The following is a 23,753-nucleotide window of genomic DNA, read 5'->3' on the forward strand; positions in this document are numbered from 1 at the left end:
TACATTATCTCTCTTTAGCAGTTCAATTGAGTTTATTTATGTAACTGTTGACTAAAGGCACTTTTCAAAAAATATGATTTCAATTCAATCATACATACATTCCAATTGATCCAACGGCTTATTTGAGCATATTTCAGCTTCTTTCTTCATATTTTGTCATATTTTTATAGTGTTTCAATAATAGGGCATTTTATTCAGATGGAGACAGTAGCTAGTAGATTTGGTTTGTTTTTTACGGATGATTTTTTTTTTTCTGTGTAAAGTGGTAGACTGGTGATAATTTGAGATTTTGGGATTTTTTGAAGGCCATGTTGGATCATCCAGCCAATCTATAGAAGAATGTCTGGAAAAATAAAACTCAAACCAGATTCTAATCATTGCATCTTATTTCAAGTGTAGGAACCTTTCCATTGAGTCAGTGTTTACTAAGCAAAGATGGAAAAGATTATGAAGTTGAGAACTTCTCCCATTGAAATGTGTTTCTAATGGATGGCTCCTTGACACATCCCAATCAAACAGCCTCAAGTTTGAACACAGTGGAGCTGCAGCTCCAACCTCCCCTCAGTTTATGTCTGGAGTGAAATCTGGAAGATACTTTTAACTGTTTGAATCTAGAATTTCCTTCTTTTGATAAGGACCAATATCACTGGACCATAGACGAGGGTCAAATGTAAACACGGAGATAAATTGAGAGCTTTGTGTTTTAGCTTAATACTGTTCACTGCAAATATCATATTACACTTTAAATAAAACAAAACTAACTTACAAGTAACTTTTCTGCAAGAAATATGAGCTTTGTTTTAACAGAATTGATATTCAAGTTAATAATTATTGAATATCAATCAAACGGGTCCACTGGCAGAATGTTTCACTTCTAACAAGACATTTTCCCATGTCATAAGTAAAAACTATTCCAGTGGAACTAGCACTTTACGAATATTCAATAATTATTTTTTTAAATAAGCTCCTATATCTTGCTGAAAAGTTACTTGTAAGTTAGATATTTGCTCTAGAAAATGAACCAAAAATACTTGGTAAGAATTTGCTTGATGTAGAGAATGACCCCAATTTTTCTTCATTTCTGCATCTTGGTTTAGGATTTCTTAACTAAGTGTTGCTGTATGTATCTTATGTATTATGTATTCCCCTGATTTGTTCTCCGTCTTCTGCAGCAAAAAAAAAAATAGAAAAAAATCACTGTAAACAAATTCAACATAATACTCTGCTGAACAATTGCAAGTTGTTTGTTTCAACTCTGCTTTGATCCAGGAGTCATGTGACTATAACTGAGCAACATGTGAATATCTGAAAAAGCAGCAGTTTTTATTAAACAACTGAGGAGCCAGTCTGGCTGCGTGCAATGAAAATGGAAGCATGACATACTGTACGTATGCGCGCGTCTGTGTGTATGTGTGTGTTAGTGTGTGTGCATGTGACTGCAAGTGCCTTGCTATTACGGTGAGTCACTGAGATGACACAAACTGCATTCCTCTTGAGCTAAGCAACCCCTCCACTATCTCTGTCTGCATTTCTGTCTGCTCCCGGCTTCACCTTCTCCCGCACCTTCTCACCTCTATCACCCGAGCCGTGCCAAATCCCCCCAGCCATCACTTCAGTGTAAACATACAACCACAAGTATTTTTGTTACGGCAGCCGAGGGTCACACCATGGCCTCGCAAACACTATCCCACCACACCGAGTCAGGAAATATTTTTAAAAGTCTTCTCATGCTGACGGCCTCTGTTGATGACCAAACGATCAACTTTGTGAGTGTGTGTGTGTGTGTGTGTGTGGGTGGGCGTGGGGGGGGTGTGCTTGCACGTGTCTGTGTGTGGGGGTATGCGTGTGTATGAGTGTGTCGGCCTGCAAGTCTGCCAGTTTATGTGTCTGTTTGTCTGCCTGCTGCTGTATTTGTCTGTCTACCAGATACCTTGACTAAAATAACATCAGTGTGTAAAAACAGGAGTAAGCGACGCATTTCAAAGCTGTTTTGGCTCCATCTAGTGGCAATAGAGGGTACTGCAAATTCTTTTATGCTTAGTTTGAATTCAGGAAACATCTGCAGTATATATATATATATATGTAATTGCTAGAATTATAATTATGTCCTGACAGTATTCTATGAGATGGATAATCTGTGAAAAGATCGATCTCCTCCACTATTGCTGTCTGACGAAATGCACCAAAAACAACCAATCAGAGTCCAGAGTCTTAGCGCTGTCAATCAACTTATGAACACGCTGCTAAATGTGCTAAAGGAAGAGAAACAAATTACTTTTACAGGAAAGCTGTTTATCTGCTGTCATCAGTGGCTATGCTAACTAGCCTTAGCATTTTGCAGGCTATGCTAACTGCAGTGTCGCAGAGAGCAAGGGGGAACGGTTTCAGTAAACATGAAAAACTAATAATAAAAGTTACATACAAAAGCTTTAATGTCAAACAGTGAGATAAAAATGCTAATCAAATTGTTTTTTATAAATTAGTCAATATGTGTACCATTTTTGAATGCTGTACTTAATTTATTGTCTTTTCTCTTTAATCCTTTTTTTTGGCCGTCATCCTCTTTTATTTCTTGCCCTCCTCCTCCTCTTTTCCTCCGTCATCCCTCCATCCCTGTCTCTCCCCAGTCCAGACGACAGCAGGACCCCAGCCCTGGCTCAAACATGGCCAACGCTGACATGGAACACAAGATGCGCTGAGGATGGAAGAAGGAAGAAAAAAATGGAAACTGAGGCAGTTTGTTTGTTTGTTGCTCGATTTCAACGCACTCAGCATGAGACCGCGCTCGTTGGCCAGTTGTTTTGCATTATTCCTCAAAATTGTTATATTTTTCAAACTTTTGAAGGCAGACAAAAACGGACATATAAAATTAACAAAAACGATTTAAAAGAAACCAAAGACTTAAGCAGGAATGTTTGGATGAAGAAAGAAAAAGAACAGTTATTGAGATTTTGACTTAATTTGGAGAACTTATGCAAAACGTTGATAATGAGAGAAAGAGGAAGAGGTGAGAACAAGAAGGAGCAGAGAAAAGGTAGAAGTCGTTGTGGCTCAGGGTCACGGTCAGGGCTTACGTTCACAGCATGAATCAAATGTGAGGTTTCAACAGTTCATGATGTTAAAATCTATATATATATATATATATATATATATATATATATATATATATATATATATATATATATATATGCATTTTTTCAGTGTTTCAACACCTCATGTTTGCTGATATGCTTGTGAAAAACTTCCATTTTATCAACTTAATTTCTTAAAACCTGCTGTTTTCTGAGACCAAAGTTCACTTTGCTGGAAGAAGGGAGGGAGGGATAAAAATAGGAGACTTAAAAAATTATAGAAAGGCAAACCAAGGACATATTTACCAGGCTGGAGGGTTAAGAAGTGTTTGCTTTGTGTAAATTTAGATTTGTTCAAAACATCACAGGTTCTGTAGCCACAACCTGAAGGCTCTAAATATAGAAACGGCTACAAGGAGGAGATTTAAACGTCCTTCGTCTTCCGAGAGGTTTTGCACTATGTGATACAAACAGTCTTGATCTCCACATTGCTTGTCTTTTTATTGCATGAAATCAAATATGGGGCTTCCTTTGCTCTTTATTGCTTGTATCGCAGCCTCTTTATCCTGGGAGTGCTCTTTGTCTGCTCTTTGATCAGGAGCAACTGGGTGACTCAAAGTCTGGTTGTCAAAAAGTTTTAACCCTTAAATAAAATCATTTTCTTCCTTTTTATTACTCTAATGAAAAAACAAAGCTGCAACATAATACTTACAGTACTTCCTTATGATTTTCAGAATCATTAAAAAGAACCTCAACACAAAATTAAAGCTTAACGGTTATTGTGGGGTTATGTGGAGTAGCTATTGGCAGTCAGAGTAATCGTAGGAAGGGATCGCGGTTGACTGTTGTTGGCTTGAAGTTTTTACTATAATTAATAACTTTCCTTCAGTTTCCTGAAGGAAATTAAGGATTCAACTTAATTGTTTTCAGAAACTCGCCGCTTTCAGCTGTGCGGCTGTTTCCACGCCACTTTGAGCAAAACCCAAACTCCTAAATTTGGGTGGAAATAACACCCAAAATGATTTTCTGTTTTAAACCGCTTCCAACTTGCACACATTAGCAAGTCTGGTTGGAAGGTTTACTGTTGTGTTTTAAATAGGTCAACACCAGAGGTTGGTATTTATCACTGTCAGCACCTTTCTAATACCAATTAATCAATAATATTATGATCAGGACAAGGAGCTGATACTTTATTGGATTGAGTGAACTCTAGTGTTTACACAGTGTTTTATTTTCACAATCAGAAATGTTGTCTTTAGTTGCTATTAGTGACATTATAGTTTGACTTCTGCATTACAAGTACAGAGTGCCATAAGTGCCACTTTTGTATATCTTAAAATTATTGATGTAAAATTGGAAACAAGCATTTGATACATAGATATATGTGCAAATATTTTGGAGACAATAATGGAATAAATACTGGAATGATAATTAAATCTAAACTTTGAAGCAGTTAAAATATCATAATGTTTGTTATGGTGCTGCAGTTCATCATGAAATATTTTCAACTGTCCATCAAAGAGACCCTGGTTAACCTGCACAGCAAGTCGACTTCAGATCAAGTTTTTTAAAAAGAGCAATGTTTGTCCAGCTCACTGATAAGTAAAATAAATGTACAACGTACTGAAGAATGCAACCATCAAATTATTAATTAGAGAAATAGTGATGCTTTTTGTAAATAAAACAAAAGAAATATATACTCTAGACATATTTGGATAACATAACTTAATAAGTTATGTTTTTGTTTGTAATTTTAATTAAATAATTAACAGTTTTGGTAATAAATTAAGGATTTACTTTAGTCCCCCAATAAATAAAATCTTCCAAACTGCAGCTCAAATATTGTTTGCTCATATCAACTCATCACAACCCCTATTTAGAAAAACAACTGCCTTTCATCTTGAGACCGTTAAAAAGAAAGTTTAAAAGTTAAATTCATGAGACATAACCTAAAATGATCGTTGTGAAATCCATATTCACAGGTGAACTCAGTGAAGTCCAAACATTTAATCCTAAAATATTCTAACACAATGGATCAAAATCAAGAAAAACATACAACGTCCTGTAAAGTGATGATATCTGTAAATGAAAATCTGTTGAGTGATCATGAAGCTCGGTTTTTCTCGGCTCGCTTCACATTAACTACAGTTTGCTCCTACGGAGAACTGAACTGAACTTATGAACCGGTTCAGTTCTTACTGAACCAGAATGAGCATAAATAACTCATCAGAGATGCATTTAGTTCCCGGACTCCACGTCACCCAGATGCTCCTCGTCTTTGCAGGGCCGTAAAAGCCTGAAAGCAGTTCGCTTTTCCCTGTCCGGTTACGGCACTCGTCTATTGAAGCCATGTGTTTTCCTGTATGTCGTCACCTTCCTTTTGTTGTGTGAAAGTCAGGATGTTTACTTTTTATATTTCTCTCGTCTCAGTAGGAGTTTTTAGTTCTTTTCTCAGCTTATACCTGAAGCAACTGTAGAATATTTTGTGTAAATCAAAAAAAAGAAAAGCATCTCCAGAGAATTGGGAGGTTTTAGGACTTTTGTTGCTTTTTTTATGTACTCTTTATCAATGATTTTTGTATTGTTCTATTTTTTTAAATAAATCCACCTGAATGTGGATTGAGTCAAGTCCTGTAATCAGAAAATGTTTTACACTTTGTGAAATGAACGGTTGTGTTGCCGTTGGCTCCTTTAAGTTTGACTTATTTAGATAAATGCAGACTCATAATGGTTTTTGTACAGTTTCAGCATTTTAATGAGCTTTAAAAGAAATTAAACAAAACTAACATGATAAACTGGAGTTTGGATTTTCAACCAATTTTCTTCAGGTTCTCTCTGCAAATGCAGCCATAAAATCAACTCAGGGGTCACAACAGAAACAACTTTATCTGACATAATAATACTTTACTCTAGCTTTTAAAATGGTAAAACTTATTGGCTCGATTGTGTTATTTCTTCTGGCAATCAGGTGATTTATTCTCCGCTGGTTCAGTAAGTAATTAGTCAAAAATGTTTTTAAAATCTTTGTTTTCTGCTTGAACCTGCAGGATGATGAGGAGTGGTTTTATGGTCGATTGTGGTGTTTTTAGCTTAAAGGAAGTAAAGGAGAGAATGTGGATGTTATTGTGTGAGTTAAAGGTATACAAGCAGAGTCCATTAATTAAACTGGAACGTTGATTACAAATTCTCTAACGTCTCATGTTTAGAGAATAAATTATATTGTCGTACAAACAGAAATATAATGAGGAGGGAAAAGGTTCTTAAGAAGCAACCTTTTCTTGTGATGATTTGGTCTATTTAAAGGAAATTTATTTGATTTATACTTGGACAATGAGGAATTCTACAAAAATAAAATAGAATAAGAAAATTGTTCTAAATTCTCTGAATTGAAGCTTTGAGATTCAAACCTGGAAGAAAACTGAGAGCTTTCCAAAGAAAAAACTAATTTGCTTTTAGGTTTAAGAAAAATTAAAAACTCAATCTTTTCTCCACCACTTGCACCAAGTGAACTAGAATTTAAAAAAAAACTAAAGCATCAAATCCATCCTTTCCTTTTCTTAATGCAGGCATTAAGTCAAACCATTAAAATATCATTTTCTTTTCTACATTATCTGTTACTTTTTTAACTTATTTATATTAGAACGACTTGGATGTTTTGTAGCTTGAGTAAACCTTCTTGCATTTCTTTTACTGTTTGTGTGCTCTGTGTTTTCATCTACTTTAATGTTGAACTTGTCCTCTCAGAGGAGTTTAACATATAATATGAGATATTCATTTCAAAATGTTGATTGTTTATCACAATAAATGTATATCAATTCCCCTATTTGCCTTCAATGTTTGCTGTTTTCTTTTAGACAGCATTTTATGTCCTTCTTGGACTTAGTATTTTTTAAAGTAGTACCAATATATTTATTATTTTATTTTTATGTACAAACCATAGAAAATTATTTTATGAATAATGTATATGTAAGTTATATAATTGCATTTATCTGGATTAAATATGTAGACATATTTATCAATAAGTAATAAACACAAATTATTGAAAAAGTAATGAAATAATCATTTATAATTTTTAATTATGAAGTTTCAGATTTTCTTATTTATTTCATAATTAACTGACATAATATGCGAGTATTATACCTCTTCTTCATTCCTCATTTACAGCATTACATCTAACTTATTATTTATGTAATATTTACTCAATAAAGATAGTATTTTATTGAAATATTTAAATGAAATAAGTATCTAACTTATAGATATGGGCCCCTCTATATATCAAATTATAGTAAATGATTTTTAATTTTTTAAATAAAAATGCACCCCAAGTTATTACATATATAAATATTAATATTAGTTTTTATTGATGTATTTATAAATTAGAATAGTGGACATTTTACCCCCCTACATTACCTAGGAATATTAATATGTTTATGTTTTTATGGAAGTAAATATGTGCCATCAGGATTTGAATTTAAAAAATGCCTCTGGCACGTATTTACTTCCACATTTTCCTGCCTATGCAAAAAAAAAAAAAAGCACACTTAGCGGCTGTTTAGAAACGTGTGAGTGACGTCATCACGCCAGCCTAGGACGTTGTCCGAGCACAGGAAGTAGAGCTATCAGCTGATCCCGCTGGCTGTTGTTGATGTCTGAAGTTGCTGTTGTCGCTGCGTCTCTCTCGTCGGCCCCTCGACATTAACGGACTCGGTGACAAGCTGAGGAACGGACACGGCAGCGGCCATTTACCGGGCAAAGGGACGCGTCACGTCGCGTGGAGGTCTGAACGTGCGTCCCCGGCGGGCAGCAGCGGAGCTAGCTCCTGAGCTGAAGGGAGAAAAACAGCAGCGACAGCCCACGGCGTCTCTTTGTTTCAATCCCAAGCAGGATAATAACTTTCTCTCGCTTCACTCAAGTATTTCTGTTTGCATTTCCGTTATTTATATTTATAGTTATAATTAATAACCGGGACACCGTCAGGGGCAGCTAATTGGTTTGCTAACGTTAGCTTGCAGTGCAGATTTAAGACATTTTTAGATTTTTTTTCCCCCCTTTCGTAATCGCCCGACATTCACAGATACGAATCATAACGGCTGTATTGGAAAGGGAATAATCATCAGAGTTGATATGTGTTTATTTTTCACTGTGCCATCTGTTGTCCCGCTCCTGAACAAGTTGAACTGATCTCTGCTCTGCAGCGTGTGTCAGGTTGTCTTTATTGATTTTTAGAGTTCATAAACAAACTGTTGGTTGACTGACAGCTTCGTCTTGTGTGTTTTAGGTTTGCTGGCAGGTTGCGTCATTTGTTTATCCGCAAGCTGTCAGTCCGTGCTGGATATTTTTGCTATTTTTATGTTTTAAACAGTTTTTTCGTAGGTAGAAAAATCTTAAACACTTTTATACCTCTTCTTTGGAGCTGATTTACAACCCAGGACAAATATCATGAGATAAGGAACAACCCGCTTTGATGCTCATGAATTTGGCAGCTTTGAACTAAGAAAGTTCATCGTTATGATTTAAAATAGGACGCTGAACGTGCATTGGGAAGTCGCTGTGATCAGGGAGAGCCAGCAGAAACAGAGACAGGGTCCCACAGAGTCTTGAGGTGAGGTGAGCTGCCCCCACACTACTTGCCAATGCTGGATCTGGAGGTGGTACCTGAGAGATCACTAGGAAATGAGCAATGGGAATTCGCCTTAGGTGAGTGTCAAACATTAGAACCAGTTAGGATGAAGTTATGTGACAATGTCACTGTATCAGCAAATTAGGATATTACTAGCTTTATTTCCATAATTTAACTCAAAAGAGAAATTAAAATAGTCTTATTACACACAGAGGGATTCATCTTATTTCTGTGGATTTGTGATAATTGCCTGAAAAATTAAAAAGTTGGATTTAGTCGCCTTCCTAAAATAATGGTGATGTCATTTTTGCCCAAAAAATGGCATCTGCAGAAAAAAGAAAACCACCAACTGCTAATTGTAAATTTGATGATTTAGCCACACAAAAAAGTTATTTTTGGCAAAAACTGACTTAAGCTGTTATTTTAGGAAGGTGACAACAAGTATAGAAGGTTTTTAATAGAAAAATGTTACTCTATAAAATAATAATATTGTTATTCTAGTATTTAATTTCCTAAGGTTTTCAACTTCTGACCCTCAAATTTAAAATGTTAAAGATTCTTGATTATGACTCTTGGTTGAGCATTAAAATTTTTTTGCTGAGTTAGTTAAAATAACAAGCAAAATCATTATCAGTAGACATTGTATTGGCCAATATATTGCTCTTATTTTTATTCATGACCAATTTAAAAAAAAATCTTTTACAACATTTATAGACCCTGCAGTTATGTGTGACCCCAAATAGGGTCCCGATCCCAACTTTAGGAAATGCTGGTCTAGTAGAAAATCTTATGTCCAGAATGTGGGTAAGCCAATATGTTAAAGACAATCTCTATTCATGGAATGCTTATAAAAAGTTAAGGAAAAAATTCTGTTAAAAAAAAACATGCAAATGCAACAAGGATAAGTGGAGCCTTGAGAGCTGTTCCTATTCAGTAGTTTGGTGGCGATTCACCAGATTTAATAACTTTTTTTTTTTTTTTTTTGCTAATGTTTTTTTTTTTTTTTTTTAAATGGATTGAGAGTTTAAATCTATAAGCTGTAATAACCAAAACCTGTAATAAAACTTGACACATCAGTCTGTGTGTAAGGAGCCTATATAATATACAAGTTTCGATTTTTGAATTGAATTATTTAAAGAAATGAACTTTTCAGTTATGTTAATTCCCCTAATTATGCCTGTCTGTCTCTGTACAGCTCTGTATAAATTGCTCTTGTCTAGTAAAGTACCTTGAGATTATATTTACTTTGAATTAAATGACCTGAATTAGCAGCAGTCAGATGACTCCACTTTCAGGACTTTGTAACAGTATTCCTCTTTTATGTGTACATGTCTTTATTTTTACAGGGATGCCATTTTCCCAGGCCATCTCTATCCTCCAGAAACACTGCCGTGTAATCAAAAATGTCCAGGTGCTATACAGCGAACAGGTGAGCCAGCTGCAGCTCTGCTCATAGGGCCTCTGTTGGTTGTGTAACCTTAAAAAAATGTTAATCAGCTTGCAAAAGAATTTGGCAGCTCTGGAAGTCTTGCAGACTTTCTGCATTTTCAAAAGACTTATTTTGAAATTAAATCTTTGGTAAGACTGTAAGCCACACCTACCTTACCGTTAAAAAACACATTGTCCAGCATTCAGTTTACTGATATTAAAGGTGGTTTTCATCATTTTTTATTATTTATTTTTCTTTCCCATTTGTTTCTCCGAAGAGTTCTTGCGGCGCTAGTGGCTCGTATTTTTTGCGACAGTAGGCAGACAGAAAAGAGGGCGAGGAGAGGGGGGAAGACATGTGGCAAAGGTCACCTGGACCGGGAGTCGTACCCGCCTCCAAACGTGGGGCGTGCTAACCCCCTGTGCCACCACACGCCCCTTCCATCAATTTTTTATCTAAGTTTACTGACATTCTTTCTCATTCTTTTTGTTTATGCACACATTTTCATTCCTGTCCTTCCAATTTTAGTTAGTCTGACCTATGAATCATTTCAGTTAAGTTGAAGCTTCTTGTGTGACTCTATGCCAAAAAATGACACATCCCGGTTTATTGTGCTGTTCATTTACAAACATGTAGAATGCAGGAAAACTATAAATTGTTAGGCCTAAGAAACTCATAAATTATGCCTTAGGAAACCTTGTTTTACTTTTTTCTGCATTTAATGCACCTTTGGTACAGTGAACATCAGTTTCTACTTTGTCATTCAATTAAATGTGTCAAATCTGCACAGATCATATTGGTGAACATTGCAATAATCATGTAACAAATAATTAAATGTGTTTCTGTCTAGGGTTTACAGTGAACAAAGAGCCCAGATAATAACTAGTTTATCAAGTTTCAGCTGAACAAAATTAGCATAATGCTTAAAGTTAGATTGCTTGTCTGTTTGCAGTTTTGTTGTGTGACTTGTATTTACAGTACAGACCAAAAGTTTGGACACACCTTTTAATTCAATGAGTTTCCTTTATTTTCATGACTATTGACATTGTAGATTCACACTGAAGGCATCAAAACTATGAATAACACATGTGGAAATATGCACTAAACAAAAAAGTGTAAAACAACTGAAAATACCCCTTATATTCTAGTTTCTTCAAAGTAGCAACCTTTTGCTGTGATTACTGCTTTGCACACACTCTGCATTTTCTTGATGAGCTTCAAGAGGTAGTCACCTGAAATGGTTTTCACTTCATAGGTCAACCTGCCCTGTCAGGTTAATAAGTGGGATTTCTTGCCTTATAAATAGTCATGAAAATAAAGAAAACCCATTTTAATTAGAAGGTGTGTCCAAACTTTTGATCTGTTCTGTATGTTGTTTATCACTTTCCATTTTTTACTCTCTGTAACTAAAATCAGTGAAAAAAACCAAACATCTTGTGCATTTCAATCAATTGGAAGCGACTAACAAAAACAGTTTATTACCAAAAATGTTGCTTTTGTGAACCGAGTTAATGCAAAGGAAGAGACCCTGGGGTTTAAAAAGCAAGAAAAATGTAAAAAAAAAAAAGGAGTTGTTTTTTTTTGTTTGTTTGTATTAAAGAAACTATGACCGAGATTTCCCATTATCCCTCCAGACACCGCTCAGCCACGACCTCATACTGAACCTGACTCAGGATGGGATTAAACTGCTGTTTGACGCCACAAATCAGAGACTCAAGGTGAGAATGGCTCATTTAGCACAGATATCAAACTCCCATTGTAGCGCTGACCTTTGTCACTTACCGCCTCTTTATTACTGGCTGGATTTATGCTTTTACATATTAGGTGATTGAAGTGTACGACCTGAGCAAAGTCAAGTTGAAGTACTGGTGAGTACAAGGATTTTTACAAGCATAATAATGTTAGACTTCTGCTTCATCCTACGTTCATAAGTAAGTCACTCTTGTTGGTTGGTAATAAGTCTGAGCTATAAGATCCAAAAGGCCACTTTCACAGCTGAGTCATCGCTCCCTCTGAGACCCACAGCTGCTCAGTCATGTCACAGTAATTTAATCTGTTTATGTTAATGTATCTGTTAGATTATTCCTCTGTTATTGTCTCTTCCTGCTGAACCGCTTCCAGTTTCTCTCAGTCGTTCTTTCTCTAATGCAGCTCTTTGCTGTATGAGCGCTAACTGACCCAACATGCTGTGTTTGTGTGTGCTGTATTTTAGTGGAGTCCATTTCAACTCTCAGGCCATCACCCCCACAATAGAGCAAATAGACCAGTCATTTGGAGCGACTCACCCTGGAGGTACTTAATAACAAAGATTTTATTCACAAATAAACAACTTAAAATGTAGTTTAATGAACATTGTCTCCTTTTGTGCAGTTTATAATGCTGCAGAGCAATTGTTCCATCTCAACTTTCGAGGACTTTCCTTCTCCTTTCAACTGGATTCGTGGAATGAAGCTCCAAAATACGAGGTAAGAATGGACCGGTTCCCTTCAGCCTGTTAAAGAAGACTTAAGGACCAGAACCTGGTGACTTAAGGTCCATTCACCAGACTGGTTTAAACTGATTTAGTCCAACTCTGATGCATTTCAAACACAGAATTTTACCAAGTGTTTTTGGTCGAGTAGTGCAGACATCTTAGTACACTTTTCATGAAGTTATAGGAGCTTGTTTTGAATAAATAATTCCTTAAAATTGATTAAAAAGTACTAGTTCCACTGGCAGAATTTTGTCACTTACAGCAAGACCTTTTTTGCATATTACAAGTGAAATACTCTGCCAGTGGAACCAGTGTTTTTTCATCAACTTTAAGAAATTATTTACTTAAAACAGGCTCCTATTTATTGCTACTTGTAAGTTATTTTAGTCTTTTTAAGTGTACTGAGATATTTGCACTAGAAACTACACAAAAATACTTGGTAAGATTTTGTTCTTGCAATGTACGGACCAAAGAGGCAAACTCTGATACGCCTAGAAACCTATGTCTCGGTTTGGTTGAAATGAACTCTGGTGCTGTTTGAATGCATATGTGAACACTAAGCAGACTGGAAACCGCTCCAAAAGCAGGGAGTGGACTACAGTTCAGAGCATTCTGGGTAAATGGTCTTTTACCAAAGACAAAAGAGAAATACTACATCTGCTAAAATTTGACACCACTTCATTTTTGTTTACATTTTGTGAAGAAGGAATTTGTGTTCCGTTTCCTCTTCAGAGGCTTTCGTGTTGTTTCCTTCAGTGGTTTTTGGTGCAGCGCCCCCACAGGGGAGGAGGACGGGAACAGGTTACTCAAAAAAAGTAAAAAAAAAGAGAAAAGGGTTTGACACAGTGCAGTGTGAAAGAGAACAGCAGCAACTGAAAATGTAACAATGTTGCAATTTTGGTCCCCAATGGAACAGAATCTTTCTAACTGTTAGGTGTGAAAACACCATGAAAGAAAGACTATTAATAGATATACTCTGAGCTCAACTGCTGTTTGTTTGTCAGGCTTTTTTCATACAAGTCAACATTAGTTCAAATGTGGCATCTTATGGCTGAGAGTCATGATCCAAACATGTCCCAACTAGGGCTGCAAGATTATTTTAGTATTCAATTATTCTGACGATTAATCAATAAATCAGATTTTAAAAAATTTACGCATTCTGCAGATTGCAGAATGAGGCTAGAGGGCTGCGTTTATCTCCGTTTACCCTCTGCTACAGGTTAACTGGGGCTACATTTGACCACTTAAGTCATTTTTATACATTACAAATACTTTTAAAGATGCAAGTAAACAAATTAACAAGAAAATAAAACTTTTATTGCCTGAAGTGCAACAACGTAGCATTCCTCTGGTGTACTCTTATTTTTCTAACTTAAATGCAATATATACATATTTTTTCTACAGTTTTGGCATAATTAGTTTGCTGAGTGTTTTATTAGTTCAGCAAATGACCGTTTTGAAGTCTGAATACTTCATTTAAAATAAAACTATTCCATCTGTGATCGATTAATCATGATGAATTCGATTAATTGTTTTAGCCCTAGTCCCAACTCATTGATGTCAGTCCCCATTACACCTCTAGTATGTTATATAAAATGGACATTTCATGTCAGAATAACTCCTGAATGGACAAATAAAGTGTATTATTTGCTACATCACTATGAATTCAATCTTTCATACCTCGTAAACATTTAACATTATGCGCCAGCTCACTAGCTGTGTTGTTATTTCATCCTTCCTGCAGATTCCACATGGAGCCATGGTCAAGAGGATGCACATCTACACTGGCAACAACCTCCAAGAAACAAAGTACATAATGACCACAACACTTCCATGTGGCCCAGTGACCTTCCTGCTAGAGGACATTAATGCGTTTATGTCAAATCTAATCAGGAGAAAATACGGAGCAGCAGAATAAGTTTTCAAACCAGTTCAGACTGGAATGTTTCCTGTGTTTTCTCAGAGCTCCTGCGATGCCGTTGGCTTGTTTTATGGGCAACATCTTTGCAGAGGGTGTCGACGTCCTGAGGGATGGGGCGGGTCCTCTGGGGCTCAAGCTCCGCCTTCTCACAGCAGGTAACGCACCTGAAAGACTGAAAATGACTGACTGTCGTCAATCTGCTGCTTTTTGAAGCATCCAAGTCCAAAAACTCTTCCAGCAATGTTATTTGGAATATTCCATTAGTTCCATTACTTAAAACTGACCCTATTAATATATTTGGTTAGATGGATTAGCAGACAACAGGAATTCAGTTTTGTAGTTTATAAAAGTTTATATAATTGATTTTATAAAATATAAAATCAGCTTCCAGTAAAGTTCAATGAAACTCTGATTATAAACAGTAACAGAACCTGCTTGATTCATTTCATTTACCTGTGCAGTTTTGGATCGGAGTTCAGTGAATATTTTGTTTATTAAATATTCTAATAGACATATTATCTAATGATACTGGTACTGCATTAAACTGAGGATTGAGAAAAACAGGACTAGAATATTTTTGTAACTTGCTTGTGTGACTGTCTCCCGTTCCTGCTGCAGGTTCTGGACTCGGTGTGATGGCTGATGCTAAGGTCCGGTATGTGGAGAGGAGCATCTTCTTTGGAGACTCCTGTCAGGACGTTCTGGGCACTTTGGGCTCGCCGCATAAAGTCTTCTACAAATCTGAGGATAAGGTCAGAGCTGTTTCTCCTTTTGAGAGTCTTATGAATCTGTGTTGCATTCACATTGCTTAAGTAAAATGAAACTTGAAATAAAAATGTTCACCTTTTCCTGTGTGTTTTAGATGAAGATCCATTCTCCGTCTCCTCACAAGCAGGTTCCCTCTAAATGTAACGACTACTTCTTCAACTACTTCACCCTCGGAGTGGTACGTGGGACCAGCCTTATAAAATGTTGGGAGCATGGCACCAAACATTTAATGGTTTTGATATTGTAATTCTGGGAACTTAGAAATGTAAATTGCACTACTTATTTTATTCCGTAGATTATTTTGACAATTATTCACATTAACAAATTAACACATTCTGCAGATTTTTTTTTAAACTTATGTCATATTAAAAATACAATTATTGTTCTTTCAATAATCAATTAATCTGTTTAATTGCTTTAGCCTTGAAATGAATCATTAACAACGCATTTTAATACTCTGCCATCCCAGCTGGTGTCTTTTAGACAACATGAGCCTGTGTTGCCCCTCTCTGTCGTTTTCGGAGTTAAACAGATGTTTATCCAGTGACCTTTGCGGGTCACTGCCTGAATTCCCCGGAGCGGTTTGGGCAGCCTGCCCTGGGAAAGTAAACAAGCTGAACTCATCTGGCGCTACTGCAGAGATGAGCTAAAAACAGCAGCACGGCCCCGTGTGAGGCTGCAGGGCTGCGTTTATCTCCGTTTACTCAGGTTGACTGGGGCTACAGCTGATCGATGGGTTGTGTTGTGTTTCAGGACATCCTGTTTGACTCGACGACCCACCTGGTTAAGAAGTTCGTCCTCCATACGAACTTCCCTGGGCATTACAACTTTAATATGTAAATATTTCCTGCTGTCAGATCCACCTTTTGTTATCACCTCCTCTATATCTCAACTTTAATCATATTAGTCCTTTTGTTGCGGAGTTTGATGTGACTGATTATTTCTGCTGTCCCAGATACCATCGATGTGACTTTAAGATCCCGCTAGTCATCAAAAAAGGTGAGCTGTCACTTGATTGGTCAGAGTTTTAATCTCTGTATTTGTGCTTTACTGGGATCTTTCTTCAACCTGTTGTTGTTTTCTGACTCTTCAGAAGGAGCAGACTCTCAGACGGAGGACTGCATCTTAACCACCTACAGCAAGGTCAGTTATGAGAAGAAATATTAAAACGGCTTCTATCAAAGTTTGGATATTTTGATTTTAAGCTTTGTATCCTGTTTTTTTTTTTTTTTTAACTACACATTTAGTTGGATAAGTACTTTTAAGAAGTCAATGATTGGGCTGGAAAGCTTGTCTTCAGTCAGTAATTCCTTAATAGTGATTACAGGTTATTTTATCTATAACAAGACAACTAGTACTTTTCCATCAATATTATAGGAATTATTGACCTAAAACAAAAGTTATTGTAAGTTGGTTTTGTCTGTGTAATAACATATTTGCTCTAGAAACTAGACCAAAAATACTTTATAAGGTTTTGTGTTTTTGCAGTGTAGTGTCATTATGTTCTTAGAGTACCCAGTAGCCTCTTTAATGTATAGTCCAATCAGTCTTGGACAGATATGACAACCTTTTCTAAAAATGCCTGAAATGGTTGCACCATAATTTAAAAGAAATATGCATAAAACTATTAGATCTATTTTAATTTGAACAGACAAACAGTAATTATTGTTGCTAAAATAATCTGGTTTCTACAGTAATAATAATGCCACCTGTAATTTTCATTTAATGCTTTTTCATAGAAACTTAGAATAACCAGACTTTGAGGTCATTTTGTTTACAGATACATCAAAGTCCATTTTATTTATGGTTTTGGTTGTGTTTGGTTTTTTTTATATAATTGTCTTTGGTTGTGTTTTATTTTAAAAATGTATAATATCTTCCAGTTCCAGTGTTGTTCTTTACAAAATCAGTTTGTTTGTCTTTGAGAGGGTGAACTTGCATTATTATGTCAATATCACTATATTACTTAAAAACAACCTTAAAACAACGATATTGTCATTTATTGCTCTAATAAAAGGAGCAATTTATAATCCTACAGAATGTGTTATTGTGACAGGCAGAACCGTGACTGTAAATCCAAACAGACACATTTTGATTCTCTGTTGCAAGCGAGGAAAAGTGTAGTAGCTTTATGTCTTAATCAAACATTTGATATGAGTTCAATTTTATCACCATTATCTTTTAATAACCTTTCAAAACTAAAGTGATTCGTTTTTGTGCAAAGCACCTGACTCTGAAATTATTGTGTCTGCTGTGTCCATTAAGTACCTTTTAAGTCTGGTACAATGACTGCTTGCTTAAATTTTTTCTGTTTGTTTATTATCAGCAGCTGTATTTATGCATTTGTTTATAAAAATCTGTTTTGATGAGGCGTCTTTGTGTTTCTGCATCAGTGGGATCAGATTCAGGAGCTTCTGGGTCATCCGATGGAAAAACCCGTCGTCCTTCACAGGTAAACACTCCGATGGTCATGATTTCACAGAACAGAGTCGGTATGGATGACATGAAGGTTTTAAACCGATCGAATGTCAAGTGATGGTGCTCCTTCGGTATTATTCTGTGATATTTTACACAAGAGGAAATTCTCATCTTTATTTATTTCTGGCAGGTCTTCATCAGCCAACAACACAAACCCGTTCGGTTCCACTTTCTGCTTCGGACTGCAGAGGATGATTTTTGAGGTCAGAACTTTCACAACAAACATTTTAGTCTGGAAACAACTTGGATGAAGCTGCAAAGATAAAGAAGCTCAGATCGCATCCTGTTTTTTAAAAGCTACACATTTAACTGGGAGTGCACCGATTTCCTTAATTTTGGGAGACTGGTGATCAGTCGATACTTACATGTGAAGTTGCTTTTATGTACCTCAACAAAAGTTTAAAATCAGTCACTGTCTTCTTCTGCTCTCCTGTTGGAGAGGTTTGACTGACAGACCAGCCCACCAGGTCATGTCTGCACGTCTCCAGTTAACAATAGTCATCCCATTCTTTCCAACACACCAACTTTCTTGCTATATTTAGTGACATTTCAGAAAAATTGGAAAAGTAGGAATCAGCAGGTCAGGCCATCAGCCAGAAAACTGCAATCATTTGCATTTAACACTTCAACAACAAAATCTGTTGTGTTAGAGAAAATGTCTGACTTTCTTCAGAGGGAATAAACTAGCCTCTGTTGTCAACAGGTGGCGCTACACTTGCCTTTACAGATCCTAACAGGTGAATCCTGAGGAGTGTGAGCAGCAGATTCACTGAATGTTTGAGATGTTTTTCTGCTTCAACAAGTTTGGTTTATAGGTGACTTATACTTCCTTGAACAGGTTAGGATAGATTGATATGTACAAAACATGTTCATTACATTTTTAAGACAAAATCATTGTTAGACATTGAGATTAATCTGGTCAGTTCTGGCTGTTTTCAGCTGCTTTCAGAATGAGATGTTTTAGGGCCTCTTGTCACTTTAAATCCAAATAAACAGGAGCTCCTTAAAGAGACATAGTTGACAAGGCATTCAATTAGAAAGTTACATTTCTCTTAAGTCATATTTGATATATACAGAATTTTCCAACAGCTGAAGTTAACATGGTTACTTGATGATGCTATAAAATGGCACTATGTGCCTGGAAAACGCATTAAACTGTCCTTTAAGGTCATAATTCTGATTCTGTCGATTTGTGTCAGAATCCAAATATAAAACCAAACATTCAGATTGTAAATATATGAAAATAATGATATAACTGTTTCTTCCTTATTATAGGATTTGTAAACCTGCAGTTTATCCACACTCTGATCTAGGCCAAATTTCCTTGATGGTGTATAAGCAGTTTAATCAATTCTGATTCTGAGAAAAGTCCTGAGTTTAAAGTCAGAGTTTTATTTATTTTATTTATTTTTTGGTGGCCCTAATTCTCTTCTGTGCCTTCTAGATGTCTTCCAGATTTGTATCTATTTTGTTTCCAGACAGTCTATCCCAATGGTGATTATTTTTTAGGGAGGAGCAAAAAGCCCAAAATCGACCTTTCGGTTCTGAACCTGCATCCTGTCTCTCTAACACGACCCTGTTTTCTTCTGCAGGTGATGCAGAACAACCACATAGCATCAGTCACCCTGTATGGAGCTCCCAGGACCACCAGTCAAGCCCGACCCGAGTCCAGCGCTAGTTCCCACTGAACCAGAACCACGCCCATTCTGGCCGACCCAAACAACAGTTCTTTTGCTGACTGAATTGGAACCGAAACCAGATTTTTTTTTCCTTTTTTTTTTTTTACCTGAGCAGGCCTAACAGATTCACTACAACCTGGCTCAGGTGCTTCAGATTGAACAAGTCGACATTGAAACCAGACCTGCTGCCTCCTGTTTGGTACCAGCATCCGGTGTTCTGTTGGTACCAAACACGCCCCGTCCTGCAGGGATGCTGCGAGAGCAGCTCGCATGCTTCGAAAAGAAAGCTGTAAAATCTGCATCCTGTAAACCTCAGAGACCGTTCTGCTGCCTGTACAGTAAGAGAAGCTTCATGCCATCGTGACGTGACGCATTCGGGTTCATCAACGCTGCAGGAAAACATAAAACTAATAAAACTACATCCGCCAACCACACTGCCATCCCGGTCAGTCCCGCTCGTCTTCTTGCTTCAAGACCGCTCCAAACTGGGTCCAGTCAAACCCTTCCAGTCCTGCACCATGAGCCCAAACATACTTCAAGCTAAGCGTCCATTTCTGTTTTAAATCACAAGACCCAGCCTGACGCGATCCAAACATCTCCATCTTCCCTCACCAAACACTTCCTGAGTCCGTTTGCAGCCGTTTCCCGTCACCAATCAGAGCGATCATCTCATTTCTACAGACTTCACTTCCCACCATTTCAACCCCGACTGTCACTCGTTTCTGATGAACGGCGGCCGGTCCAGATGGTTAAAGCTCAACCTGCAAGACTCTGAACGAGAAGCGATCTCCAAAGAGCACAACAGGAAGCGCCCTCGCTTCGTTTGGTTGATTAAAGCTACAGCATGTCACTTTTATTAAAAACTTTTTTTTTTTACATATTTATTAAAATTATCATTAGGTTGTGACAGTACAATATAAGACAGATAATCTGTGAAAAACTTGACCTTCTCTGCCTTCTGTCACCTGAACACACAACTCCATGAGAAACAACCAATCAGAGGCAGGAGGAGGGTCTTACCGCTGCCAATCACCTCACATCCTCTGCTTGTTCTCTGCTAGCCTGCCACAAATGCTTTAGGTAGTTAGCATAGCCACAGATAATGGCAGATAAATGGATTTCCTTGAATGGTAAGTTGTTAACGCGTGTACACAACGTTGATCAACAGCGCTAAGACCCTCCTCCTGACTCTGATTGGTTGTATTTTTAGATGGCAATAGTTGCATTGGGAGGAGTTGGAGGAGCTTGATCTTTTCACAGATTATCTGTCTCATATTAAACTGCTCCAACATGGTGACAGTTTTAATTATTATGTTTAAAAACCAACATACTTTTGTAAAAGTTAAATACTGCAGCTTTACCAACCTTCCTGCATGTTCTGTCTGAGCGTCCAAAGCCCATTTCTCCCTCACCATGACAACCATTTCCATTATGTAATAATAATAATTTATTGTGATTCCTTTTTTTGTTTTTAACATTTGCACTAATAGACACATTTTTACTTGATTGTGCCCCATCCTTTGAGATGGATATGTATTGAAGAGTAGGAGGGATGTGTGTGTGGGTGTGTGTGTTGGTGCAGATGAGCGGCGGCGCGTCCGCCATCGCGTTCTGTACGACAACGTTTCGTCTTTCTTCAGTGCTTTCTTCCGTTCTGCTTCTGATCCATCTGCTGTTATCTCTGTTTAGTTGCCAAATGCTAAAGCCAAAGACCTTTTAGGAAGTCTTCATTTGATCGGTGTGTTTTCTTGTCTTGCAGAGTCTCAAATATTCCTAACTCCATCTTAATTTGAAGACGTGGTACAGCTTTTAATCCGTGTTTCAGTAATAATCCAACATGATCAGCCGACTCAGCTCATCCGTTCTGGATAAGACGCATCGTGTTTACCGTCAGCTCGTATCGTGGTCGACGTCCTCAGTGAACTGTGACGTAGAGAACAGCCGTCATTTCTGTGGTTGTAAACCCGACTTTTGTTTTGGAAATGGTGAACAGCATCAGTCATTTCTTTCTCCCAGAGTGTAAATTTACCTTGTTTTTAATTACAAACTAATTAATAAACTGTGCATTCATTTTAATAGACAAATTCTCTCATTGTTCCTTGATGCAAATGTTTTTTTGTTTTGCCGCCTTTACAAAATATTCGGTGTAAGTACTGTGCCTTTAAAAGAATAATCTACTACCCTTGGATTTTTCCACATTTTGTCAAAGTTCAAGCACAAACTTTACTGTTCCTGTACACAAACTGCTATTCTTTGTTTAAACAACGTCTGTGAATATAAGTTTTAAAATCTTGCCACAGATCTATTAGATTTAGACCTGAACTTTGACTGGTCCATTCTAACACATGAATATGCTTTGATCCAAAGCAAGGATCTCAAAAACAGCTGCGTTTCCATTACAAATGTGCACAAAACTTTGATAGTCCGCTAATGGAAAACTCTATTACACAATTGCGATGTTTTCATTAAATAAGAAACTCAATTAAAGTCACACGTGATTAAGTTTGTACAGGCTATAAGTAATTAAAGACAGATGAAGCCTCATCATCCTCCTACCACTTCCTGTCGTCCTCTTCGTCTTTTCCGCCTGTAGTAACATCCGGTCGTTGATCAGATGACTCGTGTGCCGTTTCTATGACATGCACTAATTTCGATAGAGCCAAAAAAAACACCTCATCGTATTACGAAAACTTTGTAATTGACGCGTTTCCATTAAGCAAATTTATTTTCATAATTCTAATTAATATAAACGTCGTACTGCACACCTGAATCAAATAGCTAAATTAGCTTCACAGCATCCAATCAAATTCTACAAAGTCCACAAATTAGCTGATCATTTGATTCAGGTGCGTTGAAGGAGAGGCCAATCTGAAATGTGCCGGATTTTGACTCTCAAACTGTAGATTATAGATTATATTATATATTTTTTTGTTAGTGTTTAGTCAACTCCTTACTGCTGTTGATTTTATTTAAGGAATTTACTGGAAAGGGAGAATATTTAAAATGCATTTCATTTGGAAAAATGTTGATAATCATGCATCTATTTTTCCCACTTATTTTATCACATCATATTCAGCCAAATAAAATGATAGAAGTTTGATTTTTGTACTGAGACAAAATGTGGAACAGATCAAGTGGTATTTATTAGACGCTGTAGGCAGAGCCATTACACAAACAAAACGTATTCTAGAATTGTTTTTATTTGTGATTTTTTCCTTTGAAGGATCCCAAACTAGCTTGTTTCTTTTTTTTTCACACTTTTATAATGTGAGAGCCATTAAATGCATGTTTTTCTTTTCAGGCAGCAGTGAATTTCCAAATAGGCTGTTTAAAGTAGCAAGAAATGTTTTCAGTGCAGAGAAACTCATTTTAGTGTTTAGATTTCTAACCAATAAATGCTTTTTAGTGTTTCTCAAAAGAAAAGTTGTTGTGGAGTCCATGCGAAGCTGTATAGACGCTGTAAATAGCTCTTCATGGCATTCTTTGTTATGACTTGGTTTCTTCTCTTCTATGTTGTGAAGAAAGTTGATCAGAAAAGAGTTTCTGCTCTCGGCTGATTCAGTCAGCCGGTCAGCGTTGGTATTTCTAGTGGACGATGGAGGGCTGCCAGTAAACGGAAGTCTCTGTGAAGCACATAAACTCTTCATTTACACGTCATTCTCTGCTGGACAAAGTTTGATATTTGTCTGATTTCACTGCATGGTGCAGCCCCCCTCTGGATGACGGGGTGAGCCTGGATGTTCAGGTTCTCACTTTCTTCAGCTTTGACAAACCTTTTGGGTTTTGAAGACCCACTTCCAACATATCTCTTTGGGGTTCTGTTAGGTTTCCCAATATTTAAAGTTGAACTGATCTCTGCTTTGGTATGTTTTCTGGTGAAAACTGTCCTACAAGTCAAACATTTTCCCAAAACTCGCTTTGGTGGAAGAAAATGTATTTTAAAAAAAGTCTAAGAGAAAAAATGAAACATTGTGCCTCATCTCCCTCTGAGCCTGTTTTTATCTTTTTTTTCCTCTGTAAAAATTATTTTCTGTGGGACATACAGTGTGAGAATGCATTTTAATTGCATTGGTGAATGTGTGTGTGTTTGTCATTGAGTATTAGCATCAACCTGTTGCATGGGCTGATTTTTGTTCCAGTTATTTTTCTCATTTCTGCAAAGAATCCCAGATTGGGTTTTTCAGTATTTTTCTGCTTTTATTTCAGATATGCATTTATTTGTTTGTCTTGCTTTTTTGACACCTAGAATATTATTGTCACCTTAGTTTTATAAAACTATAAAAAGGCCGAAAATCAGTCTCCATGTCTAAAGAT

General features: G+C 36.8%; 2 protein-coding genes and 1 long non-coding RNA gene across 6 annotated transcripts in view; 2 read left to right on the forward strand and 1 right to left on the reverse strand.

Moving 5' to 3' along the window:
* Positions 1-3,012, forward strand: part of cbfb (core-binding factor subunit beta) — a 42,795-nt gene extending 39,783 nt beyond the window's left edge. For 2 of the 4 annotated variants that reach the window (XM_032580568.1, XM_032580570.1), the window contains one exon: positions 2,633-3,012. In XM_032580568.1, the coding sequence (XP_032436459.1) occupies positions 2,633-2,677 (45 nt within the window). In that variant the 3' untranslated portion in view covers positions 2,678-3,012. Of the gene's footprint in view, positions 1-2,627 lie in introns of all 4 variants that reach the window. The other 2 variants (XM_032580567.1, XM_032580569.1) reach the window with 2 other exon arrangements.
* Positions 3,013-4,453: 1,441 nt separating this feature from the next.
* On the reverse strand, positions 4,454-20,639 carry LOC116731064 (uncharacterized). The gene is made up of 3 exons (XR_004341527.1): positions 20,629-20,639; positions 15,446-15,451; positions 4,454-4,597 (listed from the first exon to the last, which is right to left on the reverse strand). It is a non-coding gene; the product is annotated as an uncharacterized LOC116731064 (long non-coding RNA).
* On the forward strand, positions 7,656-23,386 carry phaf1 (phagosome assembly factor 1). Its single transcript, XM_032580566.1, has 16 exons — positions 7,656-8,768; positions 10,038-10,120; positions 11,755-11,838; positions 11,945-11,988; positions 12,333-12,412; positions 12,491-12,585; positions 14,338-14,402; positions 14,557-14,669; positions 15,133-15,266; positions 15,377-15,460; positions 16,036-16,118; positions 16,238-16,281; positions 16,376-16,425; positions 17,676-17,734; positions 17,891-17,963; positions 19,353-23,386. Exons 1-16 carry the CDS (start codon positions 8,705-8,707, stop codon positions 19,446-19,448), a joined length of 1,251 nt encoding a protein of 416 aa, XP_032436457.1. The 5' UTR covers positions 7,656-8,704; the 3' UTR covers positions 19,449-23,386.
* The last annotated feature ends 367 nt before the right edge of the window (positions 23,387-23,753 follow it).

This window comes from Xiphophorus hellerii, chromosome 2 (assembly GCF_003331165.1).
Source record: "Xiphophorus hellerii strain 12219 chromosome 2, Xiphophorus_hellerii-4.1, whole genome shotgun sequence".
Taxonomy (NCBI): domain Eukaryota; kingdom Metazoa; phylum Chordata; class Actinopteri; order Cyprinodontiformes; family Poeciliidae; genus Xiphophorus; species Xiphophorus hellerii.

Coding starts and splice junctions, on each gene's coding strand:
- phaf1 (XM_032580566.1), top strand. CDS start 8,705: ATGCTGGATCTGGAGGTGGTACCTGAGAGATCACTAGGAAATGAGCAA. Junction 15,461..16,035: donor ACTACTTCACCCTCGGAGTG/GTACGTGGGACC, acceptor GTTGTGTTTCAG/GACATCCTGTTTGACTCGAC. Junction 17,735..17,890: donor AAACCCGTCGTCCTTCACAG/GTAAACACTCCG, acceptor TATTTCTGGCAG/GTCTTCATCAGCCAACAACA.